Source organism: Lepidochelys kempii, chromosome 2 (genome assembly GCF_965140265.1).
Source record: "Lepidochelys kempii isolate rLepKem1 chromosome 2, rLepKem1.hap2, whole genome shotgun sequence".
Classification (NCBI taxonomy): domain Eukaryota; kingdom Metazoa; phylum Chordata; order Testudines; family Cheloniidae; genus Lepidochelys; species Lepidochelys kempii.
Window position 1 is genome coordinate 237118966 of NC_133257.1, and position 27843 is coordinate 237146808.

General features: G+C 41.3%; 1 protein-coding gene across 1 annotated transcript; it reads left to right on the plus strand.

Annotated features, from left to right (window-relative positions):
- The first annotated feature begins 704 nt into the window (after positions 1-704).
- Positions 705-20890, plus strand: LOC140907723 (phthioceranic/hydroxyphthioceranic acid synthase-like). Its single transcript, XM_073334335.1, has 6 exons — positions 705-762; positions 9628-9781; positions 10311-10471; positions 12921-13124; positions 14690-14871; positions 15166-20890. The coding sequence occupies exons 1-6, from the start codon at positions 705-707 to the stop codon at positions 20734-20736; spliced, it is 6330 nt and encodes a 2109-aa protein (XP_073190436.1). The 3' UTR covers positions 20737-20890.
- Positions 20891-27843: the final 6953 nt, after the last annotated feature.

Sequence of the window (27843 nt, forward strand, 5' to 3'; positions counted from 1 at the left end):
AACACCTTTCTATCCTATGATAGGGTTTCACTATGTCACATGACCTCTTTGTAATTTGTCACAACATGATTGGGTTGCTAACACTTTGGAGGACGGGATTAGAATTCAAAGTCATCTTGATAAATTGGGGAATTGGTCTGAAATCAACAAGATGAAAATTAAAAAAAGATAACTGCAAAGTATTACACTTGGGAAGAAAAAAATCAAATGCACAACTACAAAATGGGGAATAACTGGCTAGGCAGTAGTACCGCTGAAAAGGATCTGGGGGTTATAATGGCTCACTCACTGAATATGAGTCAACAGTATGATGCAGTTTTAAAAAGGCTAATATCAAAAAGGCTGAGATAATAGCAATCTGGTCACCATTTAGGACCTCCACAATTTACATAGAGTGCTCGAGATTAACTTTGTCTGGATCATAGAATATCAGGGTTGGAAGGGACCTCAGGAGGTCATCTAGTCCAACCCCCTGCTCAAAGCAGGGCCAATCCCCAATTTTTCCCCCCGATCCCTAAATGGCCCCCTCAAGGATTGAACTCACAACCCTGGGTTTAGCAGGCCAATGCTCAAACCACTGAGTGTGTGGTGCTTGTGGGAAGTTCACCTTCTGTAAGAATTTTTTTAATTAGACGTACATACTTTCATTTGAATTATGTGACATCTAAAAGTGTATTTTGCAGCTCAAGAAAAAATTTGAAAAAATGACTGCGACTGGGGATGAAATTGCCATAGTGGGGATAGGATGCAATTTTCCCGGAGGTAAGTTTTGGGTAAATACAAATTACAATACTGACAGAGTATCAAAGAGTGCTGTCATTCAATCATTTGTTTTACTATGTGTTAAGAGATCTATAGGAAGTTTGCGCTACTGTGTAATATGTAGTAATGTAATAGGGAAGGGACTGCATCATTAGCTCTTTCATTTATGGGTTCAAACTACAAAATAAGGATCTGGGATTAGATTTGGAACACTTCATATGTTTTAAAGTTCAGAGAAGACATTTAGGAGTTAATACAGTAAGAGTCACTGCTCCAGGAAGTAGTGTGACTGATTTTGTCACTGCTTATGACAAATAAAGGGCTTGATCCAAAGCCCACTGAAGTTATTAGGAATCCTCTGATTGACTGTATTTGGCTTTGATTAGGCCCAAAGCATTAAGCTCTGTGACTACACATTCCTCCTCTCTGTGCTTCTGGCTTGGCGGGACCCAATTTTTGCTAATTGCTTCTTCACATAGGACCACATGAGGCAGTTTTTCATTGCTTTGAGATTTAGAGCAAAGCTGACCCAAAATATTATTTAAGATCAGCTTGTAAAAATCATGAGGTATTTAACATGACTGTCAACAGTTCACATAAGAGAGCCAAGGTGGGTGAGGTAATATCTTTTATTGGACCAACTTTTGTTGGTGAGAGATTCAAGTTTTCGAGTTCGAAGCTGTTCTTCGGGTGTGTCACAGCTAAATACAAGGAGAAACCAATTGTTTAGGATAAGTAGACATATTTCAAGGGACCATTCAAGGTGCAGTGAGCAGTTAAACACCTCTCTAGTCATAGGGCTTGTATTTAGCTATGGCACTCTGAGTACTGTGTCCAGTTTTGGGCCCCACACTTCAAGAAGGATGTGGATAAACTGGAGAGAGTCCAGCGAAGGGCAACAAAAATGATTAGGGGACTGGAACACATGAGTTATGAGGAGAGGCTGAGGGAGCTGGGATTGTTTAGCCTGCAGAAGAGAAGAATGAGGGGGGATTTGATAGCTGCTTTCAACTACCTGAAAGGGGGTTCCAAAGAGGATGGCTCTAGACTGTTCTCAATGGTAGCAGATGACAGAACGAGGAGTAATGGTCTCAAGTTGCAGTGGGGGAGGTTTAGATTGGATATTAGGAAAAAACTTTTTCACTAAGAGAGTGGTGAAACACTGGAATGCGTTACCTAGGGAGGTGGTAGAATCTCCTTCCTTAGAGGTTTTTAAGGTCAGGCTTGACAAAGCCCTGGCTGGGATGATTTAACTGGGAATTGGTCCTGCTTCGAGCAGGGGGTTGGACTAGATGACCTTCTGGGGTCCCTTCCAACCCTGATATTCTATGATTCTATGATTCTATGATTATGTCTACACTGCAATGTAACATACCCTGGGTTTGTTAACCTAGAGTCTGAGCCTTTACACTCATTTGTAACCCCAGGTTAGGAATTATTGAACCCTTGGTCCCAGTCTGGGGCTCCAGCATCTACACTGCATTATGCAGGCTTGAGTCCAACCACTCATATCCCAGATTTCCTAGCAACCTCCCAAAATGTGGCCATTCTAGCTTTTGTTCATAGTGCAGTGAGGGAAAACTTGACTGTCCACCAAACTTAACTGTCCAAAGGACAAGACAGTCAGCTTGTGGGACTGTGAAATACTTTTGGTGGACTCACAGAGCACAAGTCCAGTCGAGCTATGTCTATACTGCAAAGCAATAGGGCTTGAACCTTAGGTCCCAGCTTCACGCAGGCTCAGACCACCCACTCCCAGGGAATCCCAGGACCCTGGGTCAGCAAAATTTACATGTAGATGGAAGGGGGAGTTAGGCTTGAGCCTAAGTTCAAACCTGGGCTTACATTGCAGTGTACACATACCTTCTGAGTTCATGTCCCAGACCTGAAGAAGTGCTCTGTGAAAGCTTGTCTCTCACCAACAGAAGTTGGTCCAATAAAATACATTATCTCACCCACTTTGTCTTTTAATATCCTGGGATGAACTCAGCTGCAACAACACTGCATACAACAGTTCACATGGACTAATAGGTGGGTTCATTTCTAGGCTACAGGCCATATTGAGACCTGGGGTAAGCGTGTGTTGGTGATCTCTTGGTGTTCAAGGATGATTTTCTTCCAATAAAATGATAGCCAGTTATTACTGGTGCATCTACAGGTGACTAATGAGACCTATCCAGGATCCACAGACCTTGCCATAGTTGGGGCAGACATTTCCCAATGGAAGGGGTGGATCTGGATTGTTAAATTGGGCTGCAGAACATTCCTTCCTCGTTCCTGTTTCTCTGTTTCCAGTTGTCTCTGTTGGATCTCAAAATACTGGCATCCTTGCCACAAAGTCCTTTGGCATTTTGGTGAATCAAGGGCTTGGGTTTCCCATGAGTTTATGTCAATATTGCACTTCTTCATGTTGGCTTTGAGGGTGTCGTCTAAGTGCTTTTTTTTGCCTGCTCCTTGATCATTGACCCTGGCTCAGTTGTGAGAACATAATCTGCTTCGGGAGTCGACTTTCTAGCATTCAGAGAACATGACCAGCAAGTTCAACCCCATTAAGATCCATTCTTTACCCTAGGTCTACATTTTGCCCCAAGTCGCTAAATGAAAAGAATGTGGTGGTGTCATTCTGTTGCTGTTATAGGAACAGAAATACTTCTGAAAACCTGAGATCTGTGTGGACTATTAGACAAGGTCATGCAGCAATCAAGAAGTATGTGTCAGCCTTCAGATAACGTGGCTGTTTTAGTGCATATTATCAGGGCTTGACATTATTCTCTCTCATATACAAACTCTTCTGGTAACTTGAGATGTGGCAGAACTTTATGGACTACACCAGATTTACAAGCATGCATATATTTTAAAAACAGGATTTTCTTTTTAAAACACCAGTTATCTTTTTGGTGGTATTATTATTATTATATTATTATTATTTATTATTACGCATAGATCCTTCCTCGAGTAGCTCTGGGTTGTATTTCCCATATGGCACATGCAACCTCGTCATTCTCCCTTCAAAGGGCAAGCATTGGTGCATACCGTTATGGGACCCTGAATTATAACCACAGACACAACAATTAGATACTGGATAAACAAACATACATAACCCATGCCAAAGAATCAGGCTTAAAAATCTGGTTTTGGGAAACAAAAAGCACTGGGCCAAATTTTACCATGGTTGCACATTGGTGTAAATCGGGGAAAAAATGTGTCCATTTTATTATAGAGTTATGCAAATAAAAAGCATGTTAAAAATGACAACTCCAGGTAGATAGCTTTTCCTTCTCCTCCACCACCATCAGATTTTTTTCCAGTATCTTGTCTTTCACATTCACATATCATCCTGTTGCCTGATCCATCTGCCACTGGAGTCCCATTGACTTCAGTGGGAGCTGAATAGGGTCTTTGATGAGTAGGAAGCTTTCTTTCCAACCTCTCCAAGATACAACTCCAATACATTAATGCTTTCCCCCAAAATTGAACAAACGTTCTGAAAATTAATATTTATTATTTTATTATTTGTATTGTGGTAGCACCTAGAGGTCCAAGCTCTATTGGAGCCCCTTTGCACTATCACCATACATGCATATAGTGACTTGAGGGTCCCTTCCCCAAAGAGTTTACAATCTAAGGACTTGTCTACAGAGCAAGTTACTGTGCAGCTGCACTCCAGAAGTTTTACTGCATTCTAGCAGTGTCCACATCAGACATTACCACATGGCAAACTGGTGTGCTGTCGATTCATATTCTGGCTTGCATTGCAGTAACTTGCCATATAGACAAGCCCTAAGTAAATAGTTTGTATCTCTATTTCCTCTTTTGATTTTATATACATATTAGGGCTGTCAAGCAATTAAAAATTAATCACAATTAATTGCACAATTAAATAAATTAATCATGATTAATTGCATGATTAATCACGCTGTTAAACAATAATAGAATACCATTTATTTAAATTTTCTTGATGTTTTCTAAATTTTCAAATATATTAATTTCAATTGTAGCACAGAATACAAAGTCTACAGTGCTCACTTTATATTTATTTTTATTACAAATATTTGCACTGTAAAAAACAAAAGAAATAGTATTTTTCAATTCCCCCATTACAAGTACTATAGTGCAATCATTTTATCATGAAAATGCAACTTACAAATGTAGAATTATGTACAAAAATAACTGCATTTAAAACCAAAACAATGTAAAACTTTAGAGCCTACAAATGCACTCAGTCCTACTTCTTGTTCAGCCTATTGCTCAGACAAACAAGTATATTCACATTTATGGGAGATAATGCTGCCTGCTTCTTGTTTACAATGGCACCAAAAAGTCAGAACAGGCATTTGCATGGCACTGTTGTAGCCGGCATCGCAAGATATTTGCGTTCAAAATGCGCTAAAGATTCATATGTCCCTTCATGCTTCAACCACCATTCCAGAAGACATGTGTACATGCTGATAACAGGTTCTGCTCGATTACAATCCAAAGCAGTACAGACCAACAAAAGTTCATGTTCATCATCTGAGTCAGATGCCACCAGCAGATGGTTGATTTTCTTTTTTGGTGGTTCGGGTTCTGTAGTTTCTGCATCAGAGTGTTGGTCTTTTTAGATTTCTGAATGCATGCACCACATCTTGTCCCTCTCAGATTCTGGAAGGCACTTCAGATTCTTAAACCTTGGTTCAAGTGCTGTATCTTTAGAAATTTCACATTGGTAACTTCTTTGTGTTTTGTTAACTCTGCAGTGAAAGTGTTCTTAAAACAAACAACATATGTTGGGTCATCATCCAAGACTGCTATAACAAGAAATATATGGCAAAATGTGGGTAAAACAGAGCAGGAGACATACAATTCTCCCCCAAGGGGTTTAGTCACAAATTTAATTAATGCATTTTTTTAACGAGCATCATCAGCATGGAAATATGTCCTCTGGAAGCATGAAGGGGCATACAAATGTTTAGCATATCTGGCACATAAATACTTTGCAATGCTGTCTTCAAAAATGCCATGCAAACACCTGTTCTCACTTTCAGGTTACATTGTAAATAAGAAGTGGGCAGCATTTATCTCCCATAAATGTAAACAAACTTGTTTCTCTTAGCGATTGGCTGAACAAGAAGTAAGACTGAGTGGACTTGTAGGCTTTAAAGTTTTACATTGTTTTGTTTTTGAGTGAAGTTTTGTAATAAAAAAATCTACATTTGTAAGTTGCACTTTCATGATAAAGAGATTGCACTACAATACTTGTATGAGGTGAATTGAAAAATACTATTTCTTTTATCATTTTTACAGTGCAAACATTTGTAATAAAAATAATATAAAGTGAGCACTGTACACTTTGTATTCTGTGCTACAATTGAAATTAATATATTTGAAAATGTAGAAAAAATCCAAAAATATTTAATAAATTTCAGTTGGTATTCTATTGTTTAAGAGTGTGATTAAAGCTGCGATTAATCGCGATTAATTTTTTTGAGTTAATCGCATGAGTTAACTGCGATTAATCGACAGCCCTCAAATATATATATATATAAACACACACATACACCCCCACACCAATTCCTGTTTCCTTATATAATTACATCCAAACAAACTATGTAAAAGACAATTAAAGTTGCAATGTCAAGCACCCAGCTGTCAGGAAATAAGGTTGCCTGTGCAGCCTTAATTTGGACCCTTTGTGTGTATGCATTACAATATGGTCTTTAATTACATGATCACATACTATTTTCCCCAGAGCACCCTGCCTCATTCAGTGCACAAGACGAACAAACTCACTGAATGGGTAGCTTTCTAATATTTTTATTGTCCTTGTCATTCAATGTATGACCTTCTGCATTACTTACTGCACACCATCCAAACCTGCCTTGAATGTAGAATTATTATTTTCGTCCTGGGCTTTTCTGTGATGCTCTCATAGTATCTTAGTTCTTTACAAACATGAATGAGTCATGGGAGGACATATTATTATCCCCATTATATTCATGGAGAAATGAGGCACAGAAATTAAAGCCAGAAATGTCAAAAGTCTCAGCTAATATTGGGACACAAAATTACCCAATTTGAGACACACTGATTTTTCAGAGTACTTAGCATTTGATAATACTTTCTACGTTCAGAGCACAGCTCCCATTGACTTCAGCTGCAGATAAGAATGCTCAGCCCTTCTGCAAATTGGATCCTAGTTACCTCAAGTTGGGTTCCCAGAAAATGAGTAAAACACAGTGTCCACATGTGAAAATGTTGGTTATTGTGATTTACCCAGCATCTCATAGGAACTCTGTGGCAGAGGAAGGGATAGAATCCAGTTCTCCAGGGTGGCATTTAACTGAGACCATCCTTCCTTTTCTTTTAATCTCCCGCTTTATTCATCACGCAAATTCCAACTTCTGCAACAAATGAGAGAGGGGGTCATTCACAGCCTCATTCACTTCACTACACAACCTTGATTCATTCACAGAGCTCAATATGTCAAAGGGTGGCTGGCCCTTTAAATATACCAAGTCCAGCTTCCATGTGCTGGAACGGGTGTTCCCAGTTTCTTGAGTCCCCTGGCAGGCAGTGGGAACCTGCTAGGGAAAAATAGCCTCTAGAGAGAAAGCTATGGGAGGCAGTGCTCAGTTAAAAGAGCAAGAAAGAATCCTGTAAGAGGCCTTGAAGCTGGAGGGACTGAGAGAGACAAAGGGGAAAATCCCTTGGGAACTGTTGTAACAGACCCTGGTTGTCGGCGGGCAGGATCAAACCAGGGACTTCTGGAGCTTAGTGCATGAGCCTCTATCGCATGAGCTAAAAGCCAACTACCTCTTAGCTAAGGCTGTAGAGTGGACTCATTTTATCTCTCTGTCTAAGTGGTCCTGGTGCCACTAGATGGCCAGAACACCACACCCAGAAGGTGTGTGGGTTACACTGTCACTTGGGATAGGCTGAGGAACTGGCTTTTGTGTTTTGCCTATGTTTGGAAGGTAAAACTGTGCCTGGAAAGAGACTCTGCATGTGGCAGTGTGTCCTTCCTGGGCTGGGGACAAGCTACTATGTTACAATGTCCTGTGCACTGAATGAGGCAGGGGTACTATGGAAAAAATAGTATATGACCATGTAATTAAAGACCATATGGTAATACATACACACAAGGGAGATACATTAAGGTTGCATAGGGAACCTTAATTCTGGCATTTCCTAATATTTTGAGTGCTTGACTTTACAACCTTAATGTTCTTTTAATGAAGATAGGAATTTACATTTTAAAAAACACAAGTTTTTTTTAAAAAACACTTCCAAATTAAAAAAACAAACATTTCATCAGATGGAACCATCCTGACTCCCACGTGGATTATCATCAGGGCAGGGATCTTAAGTTCCACAGCACAGTCCTCCATCAGTTGAGTTAATGAAGTACCTGAGAGCACTAATCTTCTAGGTGGACCTGCCACTACAGGAGAATGAGACATACACACTTTGCCAGTGGGTTTCACAGCTATTTGCTAGACAGCAAAGTAATGTTGGGACTCAGGAGTAATAGGTTCAAATTCAGCTTCCGTACGGGAGCATTCTCTAGTGATTATGGACCTTTCTCCACCACCCTCCCCCAGCCAGTCTCTCCCTGTCCTGTCCTACTCCTATACCCCTAGTTTGTCATCTGTCTCCTCCCCTTTTGTTATCCCCCTGGCTCCTGCATGTCACCCGTCTGCTCAACTCCTGCTGTTTTGTCCCTCCTACTTCTATCCTCCCTCATTTTCTGTCCCCTCCACTCACAGCTCCAGCTGCTAAACCCCTTGCTTCCCTGCCCTGCATCTCTTCTTCTCCCCACCCACTTCCCTTCCCTTATCCCTCTGCACGCAAGTCAGGCTCTTTTTGTTTCTCTTTCTCCTTGCTGACTGGGCACCAGAAGTGGGAGAATTGGGCACACAGGAAAGACAGTCTCCTTAGAGGTCTGCAGCAGCCATAAGCAGCAATTGTAGGAAAAGTCCTGCTCATCCTTGCATCTTGGGGAAGGAGCATGCTCAGTCACCAATGCTAACAAACCCTTACTGAGCATGTGCAAACTGAGATTTTTCAAAAGCTTATAACTTGGCCAAGTTTGGGCAAATTTTCACAGGGATGGGAAAAAGCACATCTCTGAATCAAGAGAAACCCCGGCGCTGAGTTTCAAGTCCTTTCTCCAAAGCATTGAGGTCAGGTGTGAGAGCTTCTCATGGAAACGGCTGTAAGAGTTATTATTATTATTATGTATTTATTATTTGTATTACCATAGCACCTAGGAGCCCTAGTCCTGGACCACGACCCCATTGTGGAAGGTGCTACACAAACACAGCACAAAAAGGCAGTCCCTGCCCCAAGGAGGTTACAAACTAAGTATAAGACAACAGATGAATACAGTCTGACAGACAGACAGATGGGAAATAGAAGGAAACAGACAGACAATATTGGTCAGGATGTTTGACTGTGGGCTCAGCACACCAGTAGCCTGATGGACAAAACAGCATGGGCAAAGTTATAAGTAACTGATCATGGTCTTCTAGTGGGACCATCGTGTATAAACAAGATGGCAGATGTGACTATCTCTGATGCCCTTAATGGTTTGGAAAAACATCCCTACGTCTCTCAAAATGGAGAAAAAATGAGGATTTTGTGTGTGTTGTTTTGTTTTTTTGTAAAACACGCAGAATTTGAGGAGACACAGAAGCACCATTCATCTGCAAATCTTTAATTTCCTTATAACTTGGGAATTTTCATTTGCTTATCATCAGTAACTTTATTTTTAAAGACAATGTAACATTTTACTTTTATTCTGTAGATCTATGAGGATTTCAATTTCAGTATGTGCTGTTAAAAAAACCCATTTAATCTGTTTTAAAAAAAATATTCATGCAACAGGTGAAGGAATTGACAATTTCTGGCAAGTATTGGTGGAGGGCAGAAACTGTACCAGAGAAATAACCCCAGAAAGATTCAATATCAGAGAATGGTATGATCCAGATGATAACAAACCAGGAAAAATATGCACGACACGAGCTGCTCTTATTGATGGGTAAGCCTGTTTCTGTGTTCCAAAACCACTAGCCAAATTTTCTTAAATTATATGTTAAAGCTTAATCCTGTTCCCACTGAAGTAAATAGCTTTGGCTTCAATGGAGCCATCACAATTTACACCATCTGAGAATCTGCCCCTTTTCTCATAAGCAGAGCTGGTCGAAACACAGAATTTCCATTCCACATGAAATTTCAACATTTCAAAATATCTGAAATTTCAAATTTTTTTGTTTCAGAAAAATCAAACTGTTTTCATTTGCTATTTTTTCTAAACAAAACAAGGCAGTTGGCTGCCCCTGATTCCGTGGGGCACCCTGGGAATACTCTGCCAGTATCAGTATCAGACTGTCTCTGGGAAACATTTTTGATTTTGACAAATCAACAAATTCCGATTAGAAAAGTATCATTGGCATTTTTTCCAACCAGCTCTACTGTAAAACCTAACAATGCTATATATATATATATATATATATCTAGTAGTGTATGCTGTATATATATCATATCATTTCCTGGTTTGTATGTCTTAGATTTAACACATTTGACAACAGGCTGTTCAGAATTAATGATCTGGAAGCTGAGCGCATGGATCCTCAACAAAAGTTACTCCTGGAATGCACGTACAGAGCACTGGAGGATGCAGGAGTCACAATGGAAAATATCAGTGGCACCAAAACGGGGGTTTTTGTTGGTAAGCTCGCAGTCTAATGACAAACTATTTCATACATTTAACATCTTGGAAAACAGTACACATTTCCATATACTATATAAAGTTATCTAACTTTATCTAATGATAGAAAATCTAAGGCTAACATACTAGGAACAATGCTTCATACTGTATGTTATAAACAGCTCACATTATCTAATTAGGTCATGGTATTGTTCATTGCTACATAAATGATACTCTAAGGCAGTGGTCTCCAAACTTTTTGGATCGCACACCCCCGGGCCAGCTCTAGGGAAGCAAAAAAAAGAGCTGCCGCCGGCATGCCGCCGGCATGCCGCCGAAGACGGAGCGGGGAGAGCCGAGCTGCCGCCGGCGTGCCGCCGAAGATGGAGTGGGGAGAGCCGAGCTGCTGCCGGTGTGCCACCAAAGAATCAAAGGTCCAGGAGCGCTGCCGCCACCGTGGTAGTGGCGCTTCTTCTGTGGCACTCCTCCTGCCGCGCACCCCCAGAAATGGTCTTACGTACCCCCTGGGGTGTGCGCACCCCACTTTGGAGGCCACTGCTCTAAGGCAGTGGTTTTCAAACTTCGGGTTGTGAGCCAGTACTGGGTTACGGAATGTAAGGCACTGGGTTGCGGCAGCTCTGGTCAGCACCACCGACCAGGCCATTAAAAGTCCCATCAGCGGTGCTGCCTGGTAAGGCAGGCTAGTCCCTACCTGTTCTAACACTGCGCTGCACCCAGGAAGTGCCCAGCAGCAGGTCCGGCTCCTAGGCGGGGGGGCCACAGGACTCCAAGCACTGCCCCCACCCCGAGCATTGGCTCCGCACTCCCATTGGTCAGTTCCCGGCCAATGGGAGCTAGGAGAGCAGTGCCTGCGGGCGAGAACCGTGTGGAGCTGCTTGCGCGCCTCTGCTTAGGAGTCAGACCTGCTGCTGGTCGCTGTAAGGTAGGGAAGGTAGCCACCTGAGGTAAGGTGGGAAGCCTGCCTTAGCACCCCTGCTACGCTGCTGACCAGGAGCCGCTTGAGGTAAGCCCATGCCCCAATCCCCTGCCTCAGCCCTGAGCCCCTCCCACACCCCAAACCCCTCATCCCCAGCTCCGTTGGGTTGCGGGCATCAACAATTTTCTTCAACTGGGTCACCAGAAAAAAAGTTTGAAAACCACTGCTCTAAGGTTAAGTCTACACTAGAGAGCTTACAGCAGTGCAGTTGTACTGGTATCTGCACAGCTTAAGATCTCTAGTGTAGCCGCTTTAAGCCAATGAGAAAGAACGCTCCTGTCGACATAATTAATCCACCCCCACGAGCGGTGGTTGCTATGTTGGTGGGAGAGCTTTGTGCCCACACCGGCACTTATATTGTTGTAACTTATGTCGCTCAGAGGCTGGAATATTCAGACCCCTGAGCGACATAAGTTTTGCTGACATAAGTGGTAGTGTAGACATAGCCTAAGTCTAAATCACAAACAGCACTGCCTGGCTAAGGAGTGGGGTGGACACTGTGCTCTCTGGACGGAAGTAGCACTGTGGATGCTTCCCTTGCATTCCTGATGACTCTGGGAGCCTTTGTACCTCCAGCTCCTGATGCTCCAGCTGGACCGGTCCAGCTCCTCCCTCCTCCCACTGCAGGGCTGCATGCCCACAGACTCAGTAACACGGCTCCTTTCCCCTCCCCTGCCTGCTCACAGGGAATCACAGAATATTAGGGTTGGAAGAGACCTCAGGAGGTTGTCTAGTCCAACCCCTTGCTGAAAGCAGGATTAACACCAATTAAATTATCCCAGCTAGGGCTTTGTCAAGCCAAGCCTTAAAAATCTTCAAGGAGGGAGATTCCAGCACCTCCCTAGGCAACCCATTTCAGTCCAGGGAGACTATTGGGAGTGCAGCTCCTGCTCTTGCCTCACCAAACCCAATGTCTCATAAGCAAGCTAAGCCCTGCATGGCCACATGGGATGGTTCTTATACGGCCTCACTGCCCTGCCCAGCTGCATAGGGCTGTGTCAATATCAAGCACTAAGGCCTGGGCTACACAAGAAAGTTGCGCTGGTTTCACTAAAGGTGTGATTTTAAACCCAGCCAGTTAACCAGAGCAAAAGGCTCCGTGGACTCTCTTATTTCCATTTAAACCAGGCTCATTTGGGTTTAGTTTAAGTATTTAGGAATCCGTTTAAGTTAAAACAAAATAGGGGTTTGTCCCAGTGTCACTGAATCAGTTTAGAATCACACCTTTAGTTAGACTAGGGCAACTTTCTCTTGCAGACACGCCCTTCATGTCATTTAACATCTTCAGACAGATTTCAAGTCTCAAATATATAGATCAGGAGTGAAATCCAATACAGCCAGGATTTCACCTTAGGTGCTGACATAAAACAGCATAGGATTAAATTAGGAGAGCAAAGAACACCACTAGGTTTAGATCTGATCACCTGTTTTAATCTCTTTTACTAACATGAAACAAGTCTGCTGTTTTTACAGGTCTTATGAATCGAGACTATGAGATCATCGCAAGCAGAGCAGTAACTGAAATAAATCATTACGATGGGACTGGGGCAGCAATGAGCATAGCTGCTAACAGGATTTCATACACTTTTAATCTGACTGGACCATCACTTGCCATTGATACTGCATGCTCATCATTTCTTTTTGCTTTGCATTACGCCTCACAAGCAGTTAAACAAGGTATTGGGACTAAAAGTAAATAAGCAAATAAATTAGGATTGCTACAGCAATTAAACTGCTAAGGTATATATGTGCAGTACTAGAATTTGACTAATATCACAGCTAGTAAGGACTAAAAGCATTTGCATTTCACCATTACCAAAATGAACAAAATGAAACCTTTGCACTCGCAGTTCCTGTGATAGGCAACAGCAATTGCCAATCACTCTCACTGATTATCAGCAACCATGAAAGATTTCAGTATGACGTTCTGCGGTGCAATCCAGACCAGTGAGGGGTTGTGTCACCTCCTGTCCTGTAATCTGGGATACCTCACAATGCTTTGCTGCTGCAGCTCCCAACCTGGGCCGCTCACAAACAGCAAAATAGCATGCAAGTCACACCGTGTGTGTCTGTATATAGCTACAGCTTGCCAGCACTCTCCAGTCACACTCTGGCTTCCACCAACTTTGTTTACCACATGCAGGAGAATGTGGTAAACATGTTTACCACATGCACTGCATGTTTACCACATGCAGTCTGGCTCAAAGTTCAAAGTCTGTTTCTTTTGTCTTCGTAAGTGAAAGAGAGAGAGCGATGGTTAGGGAGGGATAACTTGAGATGTTTTTCCTTTGGGATGTTTATAGTTCAGTCACCCTTTGAAATGCATTTTCCTGAGGTTTACCCTTCTAGACAAAGTTCATTCTCGATGTGAGGAAGGAAACAAGGAGTCTCATTGTGAAAGACATTTCATGCTATTGTTTGATAAAATGAAGATTTCCTTCTCTGCCTAGGGTGACCAAACAGCAATTGTGAAAAATCGTGACGGGGGTGGGGGGGTAACAGGAGCCTATATAAGAAAAAGACCCAAAAATCGGGACTGTCCCTATAAAAGCGGGACATCTGGTCACCCTGTCTCTGCCTCTTACTACTTACCTGTAAAGTGAGGTAAACACACATTCCTGTGTTTAAGATAGACCTACCTAATCTGGCCTATGTGTGCTTGGACATGTGTCACCACCAATATTCCTGGGGAATTCATAACTTTACGTGTAATGTTGCTACCTAAATTTCACCATGATATTATTGACCCATGAGTTATTAGTTTTCAAATGATACCTCCTATTTTGCACAAAGATTATTACAATAGTGTGTAGGGTGTGAATATAGGGGCGCATTTGGTCACAAAGAGCTTTCCATTTTTAGGAGCTTGCGAAATTGTTAGTGGCTGCCATTCCGCCCTATCACACTATCATGATACATGGAGGATTGGGTGGTTTTTTTACTTTTATTTTTTTAGACAAAGAGCATTTACTACCTCAGTGACTTCTAATAATATTCTGCTGTCTACTCAGGCCCATTCCAAACACTGAGAATGTTACCATCTGTTGGGTTTCAGGGCCTGAAAGTCTGAATTAGTCTATGAACTTTCAGTGGGTCAGTTCTGTTTTTATAGTCTCTCTGCAAATTCTTTCATTTTATCAGCAATGGGCAATGCTGTCAATTCAAGTATATTACTATAGTGTATTAATGTAAATCTGTAGAGATGCACAGAAGATGGAAAACAGACATTTATTTTACTACAGGAGATTGTGAAGCGGCTCTGTGTGGAGGAGTGAACTGCATTATAGATCCCCGCACCTTCGTATCTCTGAGTAAAGCAAAAATGATCTCTCCCGAGGGGATGAGTAAGCCCTTTTCTAAAAAGGCAAATGGTTACGGAAGGGGAGAAGGCTGTGGTGTTCTTTTACTGAAGCCACTAAAAAAGGTAGGTTTATTTTCATAGAGCTTCCAAAAATGAGATTTCCAGGTAACCAGGACTGTGTAATTCCCATTCTAATATGTCCTCCTATAGGAGGACATATTCACAGCTTTAGATGCAACTCTTCGACTGTGAAGTTAATATCCAGGGGTAAAATATTTAGGCACTTATCCTAGTGTAAGAGAGAAGAGTACACTGAACAATAAAAGAAAATGTTCTGTCTGCTCTTGCTTTTGTGGTCTTCCTTACATTGTAAAAATTCCAAATGATCTCATACATTAATTCCTTCTTCTGAAACAGGCACTAGAAGACCACAACAGAATATGGGGAGTTATAAACATCAGTGCAGTAAATCAGAATGGCAGATCCGTGACTCCAATCACAAGACCATCTCAGACAGCACAGGAAAAGTTACTACGCAGCATTTATCTGACTCATGTTGACCCATCAGTTGTGCAGTATGTTGAAGCACATGGCACAGGAACTCCTGCTGGAGATCCTACAGAAGCAGAGAGCCTAGGTAGCATCATTGGTAATAACAGATCTCCTGAAATGCCTGTTCTAAAGATTGGTTCTGTTAAAGGGAATGTTGGCCATGCTGAATCAGCCGCCGGGGCAGCTGGGTTAATTAAAGTTCTTTTAATGATGCACCATGAAATGATTGTTCCATCTTTGCACTACAGAGAGGATATTAGTAGCATAAATACAGAAAAATTAAATCTATCAATTCCAACGACTGTAGAGAAATGGGAAGAGTCGAGAGAATTTGGAAGAGTAGCTGGTGTCAGCTGTTTTGGATTTGGGGGAACCAATGCCCATGTTGTTATCAGACAGTTCAAGCAAACACAGGTTCTTCCCTCTTTTAAACGACCGATTGAATTATTTGTACTCTCTGCGGCTTCAAGCAAATCCCTCAACTTGACAATGGAAGACACAGCTGAGCAGTTAAACAAAAGCACCTCAGTAACTCTCCCAAATCTGGCCTATACATCTGCCTGTAGAAGAAGCCATGTAAATTACAAGTACAGACAAGCATTTGTTACAAACTCTCTTCGACATTTACAGCAACAAGTTGCATTAGCAGCTAAAACAGAAATAACTCCATCAAAGACGACTCCACAACTAGTTTTTGTGTTCTGTGCTAATGGAGTAAATTTCAAAGGGATCTGCAAGACATTATGGAGTTCAGAGGCAGTATTCAGAGACAAATGTAAAGAAATAGAAATGTTATTTCAGCAGTATGTACCCATCAGCCTCCTGGAATTAACAGAAAGTGAATGTGAGGATTTCTCAAGGCCAGAAATTGCCCAGCCGTTGCTTTTTACTCTCCAGGTTGCCTTAACTTCTCTTCTGAAACACTGGGGAATTAAGCCAGTGGCTGCTGTTGGCCATTCAGTTGGAGAAGTTGCTGCTGCCCATTGTGGAGGGTTTCTGTCCCTTGAAGATGCCGTCAAAGTAATTTATCACAGGAGTAGGTTACAGGCGAAGGTTACCGGAGGCAGAATGTTGGTAGTTGGTAACATCCCTGTTCAAGAAGTATCAGAAGCCCTCGGCCCGTATTCTGGGAAGGTGTGCATTGCAGCTTTTAACAGCCCTTCTTCCTGTACCTTGTCTGGAGATGCAGACGCTGTGAGTGCCCTTCAGAAAAAACTAGCTCAACTGTTCAGCAAGAGAGACATATTTCTTCATGTTTTACATGTCCCAACTGCGTACCACAGCCACATGATGGATCCAATAGTAAAGGAGATGATGGAGCATTTACAGCATTTGGAAAAACAGAAGCCGGAAATTGAAGTGATTTCAACACTGACTGGGAAGGCTGCTTCCGCAGATGATTTCACTACAGGCAAGTTCTGGGCCCGACATGCTCGAGATCCTGTTGCTTTCACACAGGCCATAGTGACTTCAGCTAGAGAAAAGGACAATGTTGTGTTTGTTGAAATAGGCCCTGAAAGAGCATTACAGAGGTATATAATGGAAACGCTAGGCAAACAAACTAGAGTTTTGTCCTCCTTGCAAACTGATAAAGAATATCAGACGCTTCTTACTCTTGCAGGGAATCTCTTTGAACTGGGATATAATCCTGACTGGCATCACTTTTGTGAAGGGTATCAAAGTATTCCAGCAGCGTTTCCCAGGTATCAGTTTGATCGTAAGAAGCTAATGGGCTATTTGGACATCCATCATCAAGCAAATCGAAGAGCTGTAAACTCAAATCATCCTTTGATTTACAGTTTGAACAACGACAACACCGAATTCAACTGCCCAGTGTCCCAGGCATTAGCACCCTATTTATATGAGCACAAGAACAATGGCGTTGCTTTAGTTCCAGGTGCATTTTTTGTAGAGCTCGCTTTGGCGTCTGTGATGAGTAGCTCGAGGCCGAAAGTGCCTTTAAGTACTTGTCAGATTAATATCAATTTTTTGGCACCATGTGTTTTAAACCAGAAGTCCCATGTTTTAAAGATAGAATTGGCATCACAAAAATCAGTGACAGATTTCAAAATACTGTCATCCTCAGCTGCAGTTTATGCATCAGGACAAATTGCAAAGAAGTCTGAACCTGCGGTGGAAGAAAACAGCATCTCCTTTCAAGACATCTTTCAGAGGTGTAAATCAGTAGTTACAGCAGATGAGGTTTATGAAACACTGTCTCAGGTTGGATTTCAATATGGTTCCATGTTCAGACAGTTAAGGGATGTATTTTACTGTGAAGAGCTAAAAGAAGCTATAACCAGCATAAAGGTGAACAGAGAGACCAGAGAAGAGATATCTGACTATTGTATCCATCCAGTGCTGTTAGACTGTTTTCTACAGATGACAGCTGTCATGATGACAATAACTTTCCAAACCAGAGCAGGCTTTCCTTCTGGCATAGGCAGCCTTGTAGTTTTCAGACCTTTGGAGGAGGAAATGATGATATATTTGAAAACAAGCAAATCAATTAGGAACTACTTAGAGGTCTGTGGATGCTTTACAGATAAATGTGGCTCTGTTTTGGCAGAACTGAAACATGTTGGGATCACTTTTATGAAGCCAACATCCCCAAGAGACAACGACTTGCTCTTTGAAAATAAGTGGAAAGAAATTTTCCCCCCTCAGACCATAGGAAGTTTAGGGGAAGCACCCAGAGTCATTGTGTTTGCTGACAAACTTGGAATAGCTCAGCAACTCAAAAAATACTTACACAATGAGTCAAGATATGTTATGTATGAAGATTGGGAGACGTTGCTGGAAGCGAAGAGTTCAGAAATGACTGCACAACATCAAATGAAAAGGGAGCTTGAAGACTACCAGGAAGTTTTGTTCATGTGGGGAATTCAGAAGTTAAATGACGAGTTCCCAAGCAAAGTGGTGGCACATTTAGCTAAATGTTGTGAGGCTTATCGCCAAATTATTGTGGCATTAAGAGAGAAAAAATCCAGTTGTTCAGTTAGAATAATCACGTACAGAACAACAGATAGAAATGTAGATCATCTTAACCCTGGATTTGCTTTGTGTGGCATGACGAGAACCTGCGTAATAGAAGTTTCAGGAATCACATTTCAGGTGATTGACATCAGCTCTTCGAGTACACTGGACATCTCAGCCTTAGCAGATGTTATTGTAAAATATAAAGGACAGGATTATCCAGAAATCTGGATCAATCAAGGAAGAATTTACACTTCAGAAATCAGACGCACACCATTTAAAGATGTGGATTACAGTCAACCTTCAAAGTCTCCTCAGAACTCAGAGACGTTCACTTTATACACTACAGATCCTTACCAAGTGAAAGATTTATCTGCGGAAATAGCCAATAATACTATTACTCAGCTTGAAAATCACAGTGTTGAAGTTCAAATGGATAAAATATGCATCCATTCAGAAGATTATTTTCCTGTTAGCGTTTCAAGCTGTAACTTTGGGAATACGTTGTATTGGAATTCATATACAAAAGACACACACAAGCTTTTAGCTCTGGACTTCAGTGGCACAATAACTGCAATAGGCAGTGAAGTGAAAAAAGTTAAGGTGGGAGATCAAGTTGTTTCATGTTATCCTGTTGTTGCATCATCAAGAGTCAAGGTTCCAGGGACAGTTTGTTTCAACATCAAGAAGTTTCCATGCTTTAGAAATGTTCCTTGTGTGTCATACTTTATGGTAGCATGGGAAATTTTAAATCAAACATTACCAAAGGTGAAACACAGTGGGACTTTAGGTATTATTTCTACTGAACCAGAATCAGTTTTGTGCAAAGTGCTTACTCTGACAGCACAGGAAACAGGCTGGAGAACAGTACTTGCAACACCTACATCTGATCAGTGGCAACGTGTAAATCAGTGCAATGCCCTTGTTTATCTGCCTCCAATAGATGGAATGTCTAAGGAATTTCTAGTCCATCTTTCCCACCTCCGAGACCTTGTGATAGTACATGGTAATCAACAGTCTGAATGTTTTCGATACCTACTTGGAAGTGATCAAGAAAATATCCGTGTTCATGTACTGAAACTTATCAGTATCTTTCAGAAAGCATCTCTAAAACAATGCCTAAGGGCTGTCCATGGATGGATCAAATCAATGCAAATGAAACAATTTCAAAACCTATCATATTCTGTTTTTCAGCAGACTGAGAACTTTGAAAGTACAAACACTGCAGTGACCTCCTATTTCACTTGCAGATGTATCCCACTTGCTGTGCTAAAAGGGGATGGGAAGACCAACAGGATTTCAGACATACCAGTATATGAAGCACAGAAGAAAATGTTTAAGCAGAATGCAGTTTACATAGTGGCAGGGGGACTCACTGGGCTTGGATTTGAAACTGTGAAATTTATAGCCCAGAACGGAGGGGGCTGTATTGCGATACTTTCAAGGAGCAATCCAAGCAGTGAGAAGCAAGAAGAAATCAAGGCTTTGCAAAATCAGTATGAAGGAAGCAGAATAGTCAGTCTTCAGTGTAATGTTATTTCTCACTTACAGGTTGAGGAAGCTATCAGTTCAATTGACATAGTCTTTCCAAAGAGTCCAATCAAAGGTGTATTCCACAGTGCTGTGGTTTTGCATGATGGACGTCTTGAAGCTCTGAACCTGTCTCACTTTGAGAAAGTGTTAAGTCCCAAAGTTGCAGGGGCAATAAATCTCCACCGGGCTACCATAGGGCAGGAACTTGACTATTTTGTGTGTTACTCCTCTGTTACTTCATTTATTGGAAATTCGTCACAAGCAAACTATGCTGCTGCTAATTCTTTCCTGGATGTTTTCTGCCACTACAGGAGGAATTGTGGACTTTCAGGACAATCCATTAATTGGGGTGCCTTGAATCTTGGATTATTGCTAAATCAAAATCACATTCAAAATATTTTGGAATTCAAAGGCATAGATATTCTGCAGATACATGAAATTTATGAATATCTTAAAAAAAGCTTAATTCTGAATAATCCTCAGCAAGCTGTAGTAAAATTAAATTTTGGAACTCTAAGCAATCACGTTCTTTCTCGAATAGCATCAGTCAAAAGTCGCTTCTATACACTAATTACAGAAGAACTGGGCAGTAAGCTTGACCTATCTGAACAAAGTACATCTCAGAATATATCTCCCATCAATTCTGAAGATTATATCACCTCTCTGGTGAGTTATCTCAGTAATACAAACTTGAGTGATCTTACAATGAACAAATCACTTGCATCACTGGGCATGGACTCTATGTTAGCCATGACACTACAGAATCGTATCTTTCATGAGAGAAGGGTGGAAATCCCCCTTGTGAAACTACTTGATCCTTACACAACTATGTCGAGTTTAGTACTACTTTTAGAGGAAAGTTCTAAAGAAAGTGGGATACTTGAGAAAACAACTCATGTAGCAGAAAATATCTATTATGGAAACTGATGATAGAAACCCATTCATGTAGCAATTTGGTAATTCTGAAGCTACTTGGACCCTAGTGATATTTTGAAAAGAATCATCATAGATTTGAGGTCGAGTAAAGCTTTCAGTAATAATAAGTTAGCTCTTTTGGCCATTAAATCATCTTAGTTTTGATACTACATTAGCTGTGTTACTCTGTGTTTTATCGGATGTATCATACCTTGTGTATGTAGCACATATTTTTTGTAACTGTGTATTATCAAAAATAAAAGTAAATTAATGTATATATTTATTTTGCAGATTTGTATATGAGATAAAATATAAGGTAAATTGTATATTTTACAACCATTTTTGGTATTAATCAAGAATAGATTGATTTGACTACATCTTAATTTATGAACATAATAAAATAAAAGACAATACTTTAGCAATTATTTTATTGGTATTTTTATTACTTGTTTATCACATATCTTATTTATGAATAGATATGTCTTTTTGTTCAAGTAAAGAAATGCCTTGCATGACTCTAATGTGTATTGTAAATGAAGAAGTTGTCTCAAAGGCTACACATTTTTATTTTTCCTAATGTTTTATTTATAGTTTTCACATGTCCATGAAGAATGTCTAAATGAATCAGCATAAAAGCAGGCAATATAACAAGTTGATCTCACTTCTCTATATCCAAATATTATCCGTTCTACTAAAGAGCAAACAAATAAGAACAGTAGAAAAGAAAAATCTAGGAAATGTTTCCTTATTTCTTTACCTTATTTTAATTCTTTTCTTCTCTTTCCCCATTTTTTCTCCTTCAACCTTTAAAAAAACACAACCTTATTTCACTCAGGTAAAAAATATAATACATCCAGCAAATCCAGGAGGAGGTAGAAAGCATGATGGAAATGGGGATAATCACTAAGTCACAAAGACCCTGGGTCTCTCCTATTGTAATGGTACCTAAAAACGACAAAACGATGAGATTTTGTGTGGACTACTGAAAACTAAATGCCATCACCCAGCCTGATAGGCATGCTGGATTTGAGTGGGTGGTACTGGCAAATTCCCCTAGATACTGATGCCCAGGAAAAAATCTGCTTTTATAGTGGAATTTGGACTATACGAATTTAAAGTTATGACTTTTGGATTAGTAAATTCTGGGGCTACTTTTCAGCAGCTTATCAATGAGGTGCTGCAGGCATTACAAACATTTGCCAGAGCCGAAATAGCTGACTTGGCTATTTTCAGTAGATCCTGGCAAGACCGCTTAAATTATATGGGAATTGTGTTACAAAGGCTGAGAGAAGCCAACCTCACCATCAAGGTCTCCAAATGCAAAATGAGGGCTGCAGAGATATCCTACCTAAGCCACAGGGTGGGCAGTGGGTTGATTCGCCCCGACCCTTTGAAGGTAGAACCCATTTGGAGCTGGCCTGCCCCTCGAACCAAGGAGCAGATCCAATCCTTTATTGGCCTGGCCAACTATTACTGAAGGTTTGTAAAAAGGTCTAGTGGCATTATGGCCCCCATAACAGACCTTACAAAAACGGGGAAACCAGACCAGGTGGTATGGACAGAGGAGTGTGAACAAGGCTTCCAGAACGTAACAGAAGCTGTGTCTAAAGAGCCAGTTTTGGTCAGCCCTGATTTCAGCAAAACATTTGTGCTGTGTACTGATGCTTCTAACATTGGGTTGGGTGCAGTACTCATGCAAGATGGCATCCTATTGCCTACTTAAGCAAACAAAGCACACCCCCGCATTGAACAAATATATGCTATAATCAAGAAAGAATGCCCTGCCATTGTCTGGGCTGTTAAGGAACTTAAACCTTATTTATTTAATAAAAAATGTCCTGTTTTAAGAGATCATGCACCTTTGAAATGGCTGCACAGAGCCAAGGGAACCAATTCTAGATTACTTTGTTGGAGTCTAGCCTTACAGGAATTTGACATGAAAATAATTCATATTACAGGAATGGAGAATGTAGTGGCTGATGCCTTATCAAGAATGGGGGAACCCTGAGGTGTATTTAGGAACATCAGTGACAGCCCCTCATACATCAGTTTTGTATTGGGGAAGTGATGCTGGCAGACCAGGTCATGTATTCAGGTCAGTTCACTTGTGTATTAGTACAGATCAAAGCGATTGTTAAATGTATAAGTGTATTGGGTGTTTAAACTTCAGACAACTAATCGGTCGTTATGTGCATTGTTTTCTTTTATCTGTATCCTGTTATGATGCAACAGCAAACATTTACGTTGTAAATACCCCTTTAACTAAATAGCTCATCAGGCATCAAAGAAGGCTTGTGGAATGCTAATGAAGGACTGGGACACAGGGCCAGAAAGGGTTACACCATTAGCAGGCTAACTGACCCAGATTCAACCTTTACAGACATATTAGTAGATAATGATTGTGTTTTGTGTGTGTTTACATATCTATTGTTAGAAGTTGATAATGCAACCAAATGGTTCCTGTCTGTCACTGTATTCTGTTAATTCAGAGATCAAAAGGAGATGTTAACATTTTGATGAATTATAATGTAGTAATAGCATTGTCTTTATTTCTCTCTGAAGTTTGTAGTAAACTGTAAATGGCAGGAGATGGGTAGTTGCCTTATGCTAATCAATGCAGCTAATCACCAGTAGTGCTTAGGAAATAGGAGGTTTTTCTTCAAAGCCACAAAGCTCTACCAAAGGATTACCAAAGAGGCTGCCAAGAGGCTGCCAGAGAACTATAAAAAGAAGTCTAGGACCTTGACCTATATCTCAGATCTGCTTAAGCTGCCTCAGGGGAAGTTTGAGACGAAAGACTGAGGTCTCCAGCTCCAGTCTGGATCACCCTGATATTGGACATTGGACTATAACCTATGGAACTAATTCTGAAAGAACTTTTTGCAACTCTGAAGCTCATCATTTCTATTATGAAACTGACTTAAGAACTTTATTCATATCTGTATGTATGATGATCTTTTAACTTATACACTCTCTTTTCTTTTTAAATACATTTTAGTTTAGTTAATAAGAAATGGCAGTAAGTATGTATTTGGGTCAGATCTGAAATATTCATTGACCTAGTTGGTAATGTGTCCAATCCTTTGGGATTGGTAGAACTTTTTATATTTTCAGTAATCCTCATCATATTTGACTTGGCTGTCTGGGTGGGAGCCCAAGGCTGGGTTGCTTTAAGGAAACTGAGTTTTGGATCTGGGTAACCAGTGAGGTATTGTAGAAGCTGTTTTGTTGCTGGCTTGGTTAATCTAAGTATTAGAATAACCACCAGTTTGGGGAATTGTCTGCCCTATTCTTTGCCGTTTGCCCCAATTGAGCAATCTCAGTGTGGCTCCCCTGGGACCTCGTCACAAGGACTTTATCAGAAAAAGTGCTAATTCAAAAGCAAATGGCAAGTGTGTGTGATGACCGGAGTCCAGAGACTCAAAGTGCATTCCTCACTCACTGTCATCAAAGGAAAAGCCCACGTGGGTCGAGACACTGACAGTGTGTCTTCTGTCAGAAGAAGGATTCAAGGAAAAAGCCTTCGTCTCTGGTCTGTTTGGACTCTTACAGGGAAGATGTACTAGATGCAAAGTGGATATCCCTAGAGACAATCTGGGTGCCCTGAAAAGACTTTTCTGGGAAACTGGCAGTTTATTATCTCACTGCCACCATTTCGAATTACAAACTGTCATTCACCTGTACATATGTTTTACCTGCTTTAACCTCTCAATCACTCTAATGCCCTTTTCTCAGCTAATAAATCTTTAGATAGTTTACTATAGAATTGGCTGCTAACATTGTCTTTGGTGTAAGATCTGGAGGACCAATTAATCTGGGGTAAGTGACTTGTTTCTTGGGGCTGGGAGCAACCTGATATAGTGTGATTTTTGCTTTGTGACCTATTATCACAAAGTCTAGTTTATCTGGATGGAAGATAGACTGGAGAGTTTAAGGGGATTGTCTGTGACTCCATGGTAAGACTGATATAGAGATCCATGAGTTCACATTTGTTACTGGCTTTGTGAAATCTAACTATAGAACATACCACCAGTCTGGAGTGTCTGCCCTGTTTTCTGACAGTCGGCTCTGAGGTAGCACTCACAGTTGTGAGCCATGCCAGACAGTGTGACAAGATAGACTTTAAGTGAGTACAGGTAACGAGGCATAAAAGTCATAAATGGTAACAAGAAAAATAGAGATAAAATGCAACTGATGCCTAACTTAACAAACTATGTTAAATTCAAAGCCAAGTTTTCTCACCACATGCTTTCAGCAGTCTTACCGACCAAACTTCTTAGGTTAGTACCCCTTCTTCCGTCCAAAAGGTGCTTACTTTTTCCCTTGAGGTGCAGTGAATCAATGGGCAGAGAGTGAAAGTGTTTAGATCAGCAATTTTCTCACCCCACTGGATGTTACAGTTCATAATACACCAATTTCCCTTTTAAACCTGGACCAGTCTCCTCAGGTAAAATTGTCATCTTCTCAGTGGTGGGGGGGGGGGGGGGTAAAAGAGGAGAAAGGCAAAGGCAAGATGCTGCTGTTCCTTATTTTATACCCTCAGTCCATGTGCTTGGGAAGACACTTGCCCAGACATCTCCCGGTGGGGTTTGTTGAGTCACAGTGACTGAGTAAACCACCATTGTGTGGACTTGTGCAACTGAGCTATAGAGTTGATTAATGGTTGGTTAACACCCACCTGGTGTAGAGATTCTCAAATTTACGACATATTTCAGTACCAATCATGCAGGAAAATCTCATACAATGATAGCACATACTCTCCAAAAGGATATTAGTGTTCTATAGATCAAGACTTTCAAAATGATACATCGCAAGGCATACTTTGTACAAAACATACCATAATTATATGACAGTGGTGAATAAGGGGGTTCCAGGGTGCTGCTTTGAGGTAGAGATTACCACATACTTTTTTAAATGGCTTCTCTAATTTTCTCAGAGCATATGTGAGAAAACGTTATTGTGGAAAGAGGTCAAATAACTGATCATAATTTTCAGCCCCTTTCTCCTTTGTACATTTTTTCATCAAATGACACATCTTTTATATATATATACACACATATATATATGCTCCGTGACATTTTATAACCCTTTTTGAGGTTTCTGAATCTTAACATACATATGTTAGGAATGTCATGGAGTCAGAGGATCTGGTCTATGCTTCAGCTTGTCACCAGTCTCTTGGGAGTCCTGCAGTGGGCCGGGCCCTAAGGATTCAGACAGTTCTGCAGGGGCAGGTCTGTGGCCTCCCCAAGACTCTAAAACTGGGTCTTCGGCACCAGTGAATCCTCTCTCTCTCCATGGGCAGTGCCAGCCTTGTCACAGTGAGGAGAGAGGGCTGAGGTGGGCTAGACAGAAAATTGGGGTGGCTGTGCCCCCTTTGCAATGAAGCCCCACCCCTCTATGTGACCCCGCCCCCTGTTCCTCCTCCTCCTCCTCTCCCCCCAAGGCCCTGCCCCCGGCCCAGGGCTGTGGCTGCTCCTCAGCTCCCTACCACCGTTCGACATCTCATAGCTGGTAACAACCGCCAGGGTGGGGGTATCATCCCAGCTGTGCAGGGATGATACAGCTAACAGGGGGTTACCCAGATTGAATCTGTGGGTTGGATCTCAATACAGTTTCCTGTAATTTTACAGATTAGTTGGATATTATTGGTATGCATTATTGGATATTATTTGTTAAGGTAGCTGTAAAGTTCTTAGTCCCAAGAAGGAAAGTAAGTATTTATTATAATAGCAATGGGTTATAATTAAGGAGATAGGTAAGTTTGCTACTTGCCTAAAAGTCTTCTGCGTTCCTCTTGCTATTCTATAACACAAGCTTAGAATTAATATATATTATTGAGACACAAGGCATGGCCCTATGTCCTGACTGGTAGAGCACCAGTCAGATCTAGCCCAGACCTGCAGGGAGAAGATAGAGCAGTCAGGGATAACCAAAGCTGAATCTGTGGATTGGATCTCTATAGAGGTATCTGTAATTTTAAGGAAGTCAGTAGGAAGACTGGGAAAACACTACAAAGAGTGAAATTGCAGACTGCAGGCCAAATGTCTTCAGGTGTACTACACGTGGAATCAAAGACAGTGTGTGAGCCTAACAGCTACAGTAATTGTTGGTTTTCTTTTCTTTCTTCTTTGAAGTTGTATATGTGCTCAGTAGTGTGTATGCTGAAAAAAGTGGTGGAGGAAACATTACAGTGACCACACTGGGCGGACAGAGTCTGCACTCTGAGGAAGTCTTCCTGGCTTTTGAGACAAAGACCACGGACTTTGGAAAATATGAGGGGAGCAAAAAGACATTCTAGGTATCCATGACTTAGGGAACAAAGGAGAGCACCCTCTAATTCTGTGAATAAATAATCCTCCAGGCCAGAGAATCCAACAAACTTCTCCCCTGGGGATGCCGTGAGTCAGTCCTCAGCCTGAGGACACGAGAGTGTGAGAAGCTTAAGTAATCTGATACAGGAGTCAGATGAAGACTCAGTCAGCTGCTCCAAAGGGCAGCAGGGTACCCAGCTGAAAGAATTGCAGCAAAGGCTGAAAAGAGTTGATAGGCACCAGGGTGTGAGTGTGAGAAGGACTCTGATAATCTTGAACAGTTAAGTAATTTGCAGTCCTAGATGCAGATTTTCCTACTGAGTCTGGGTGAGCAACAGAAACAAATCCAGTGTTTAAAGGACAGACAGAAGGAGCTAATCAAGGAGGAGAGAAGCCACTTGGCTGTGGCTAAGGTATTGTAGAAGCTGTTTTGTTGCTGGCTTGGTGAATCTAATTATTATAGTAATCATCCAGTTTTGGGGATTGTCTGCCCCATTCTTTGCAGTTTGGCCTGATTGAACATTCTCAGTGTGGTCCCGCAACAAAGGTCACACCCTTGCACACCCCACACATGCTGTATGCTTCAAGGCTGCTTTAACTTCCTTTGTGTCACTGGAGCAGCGCAAAGGGGAGTTGGTATTTTGCCAGGTCCTGACCTGGAACCTAGTGAACTTCTTGCATTTCTCTTGTTGAAAAAGCAGCCACTTGGTTGGCCCATGAATCCCTATCCTACCTGGCTGTGTTTGCTACCCTCCCAAAAATTACCTTGTATGCCTCAGGGTCACCATTTGGTCCCAATTTGGAA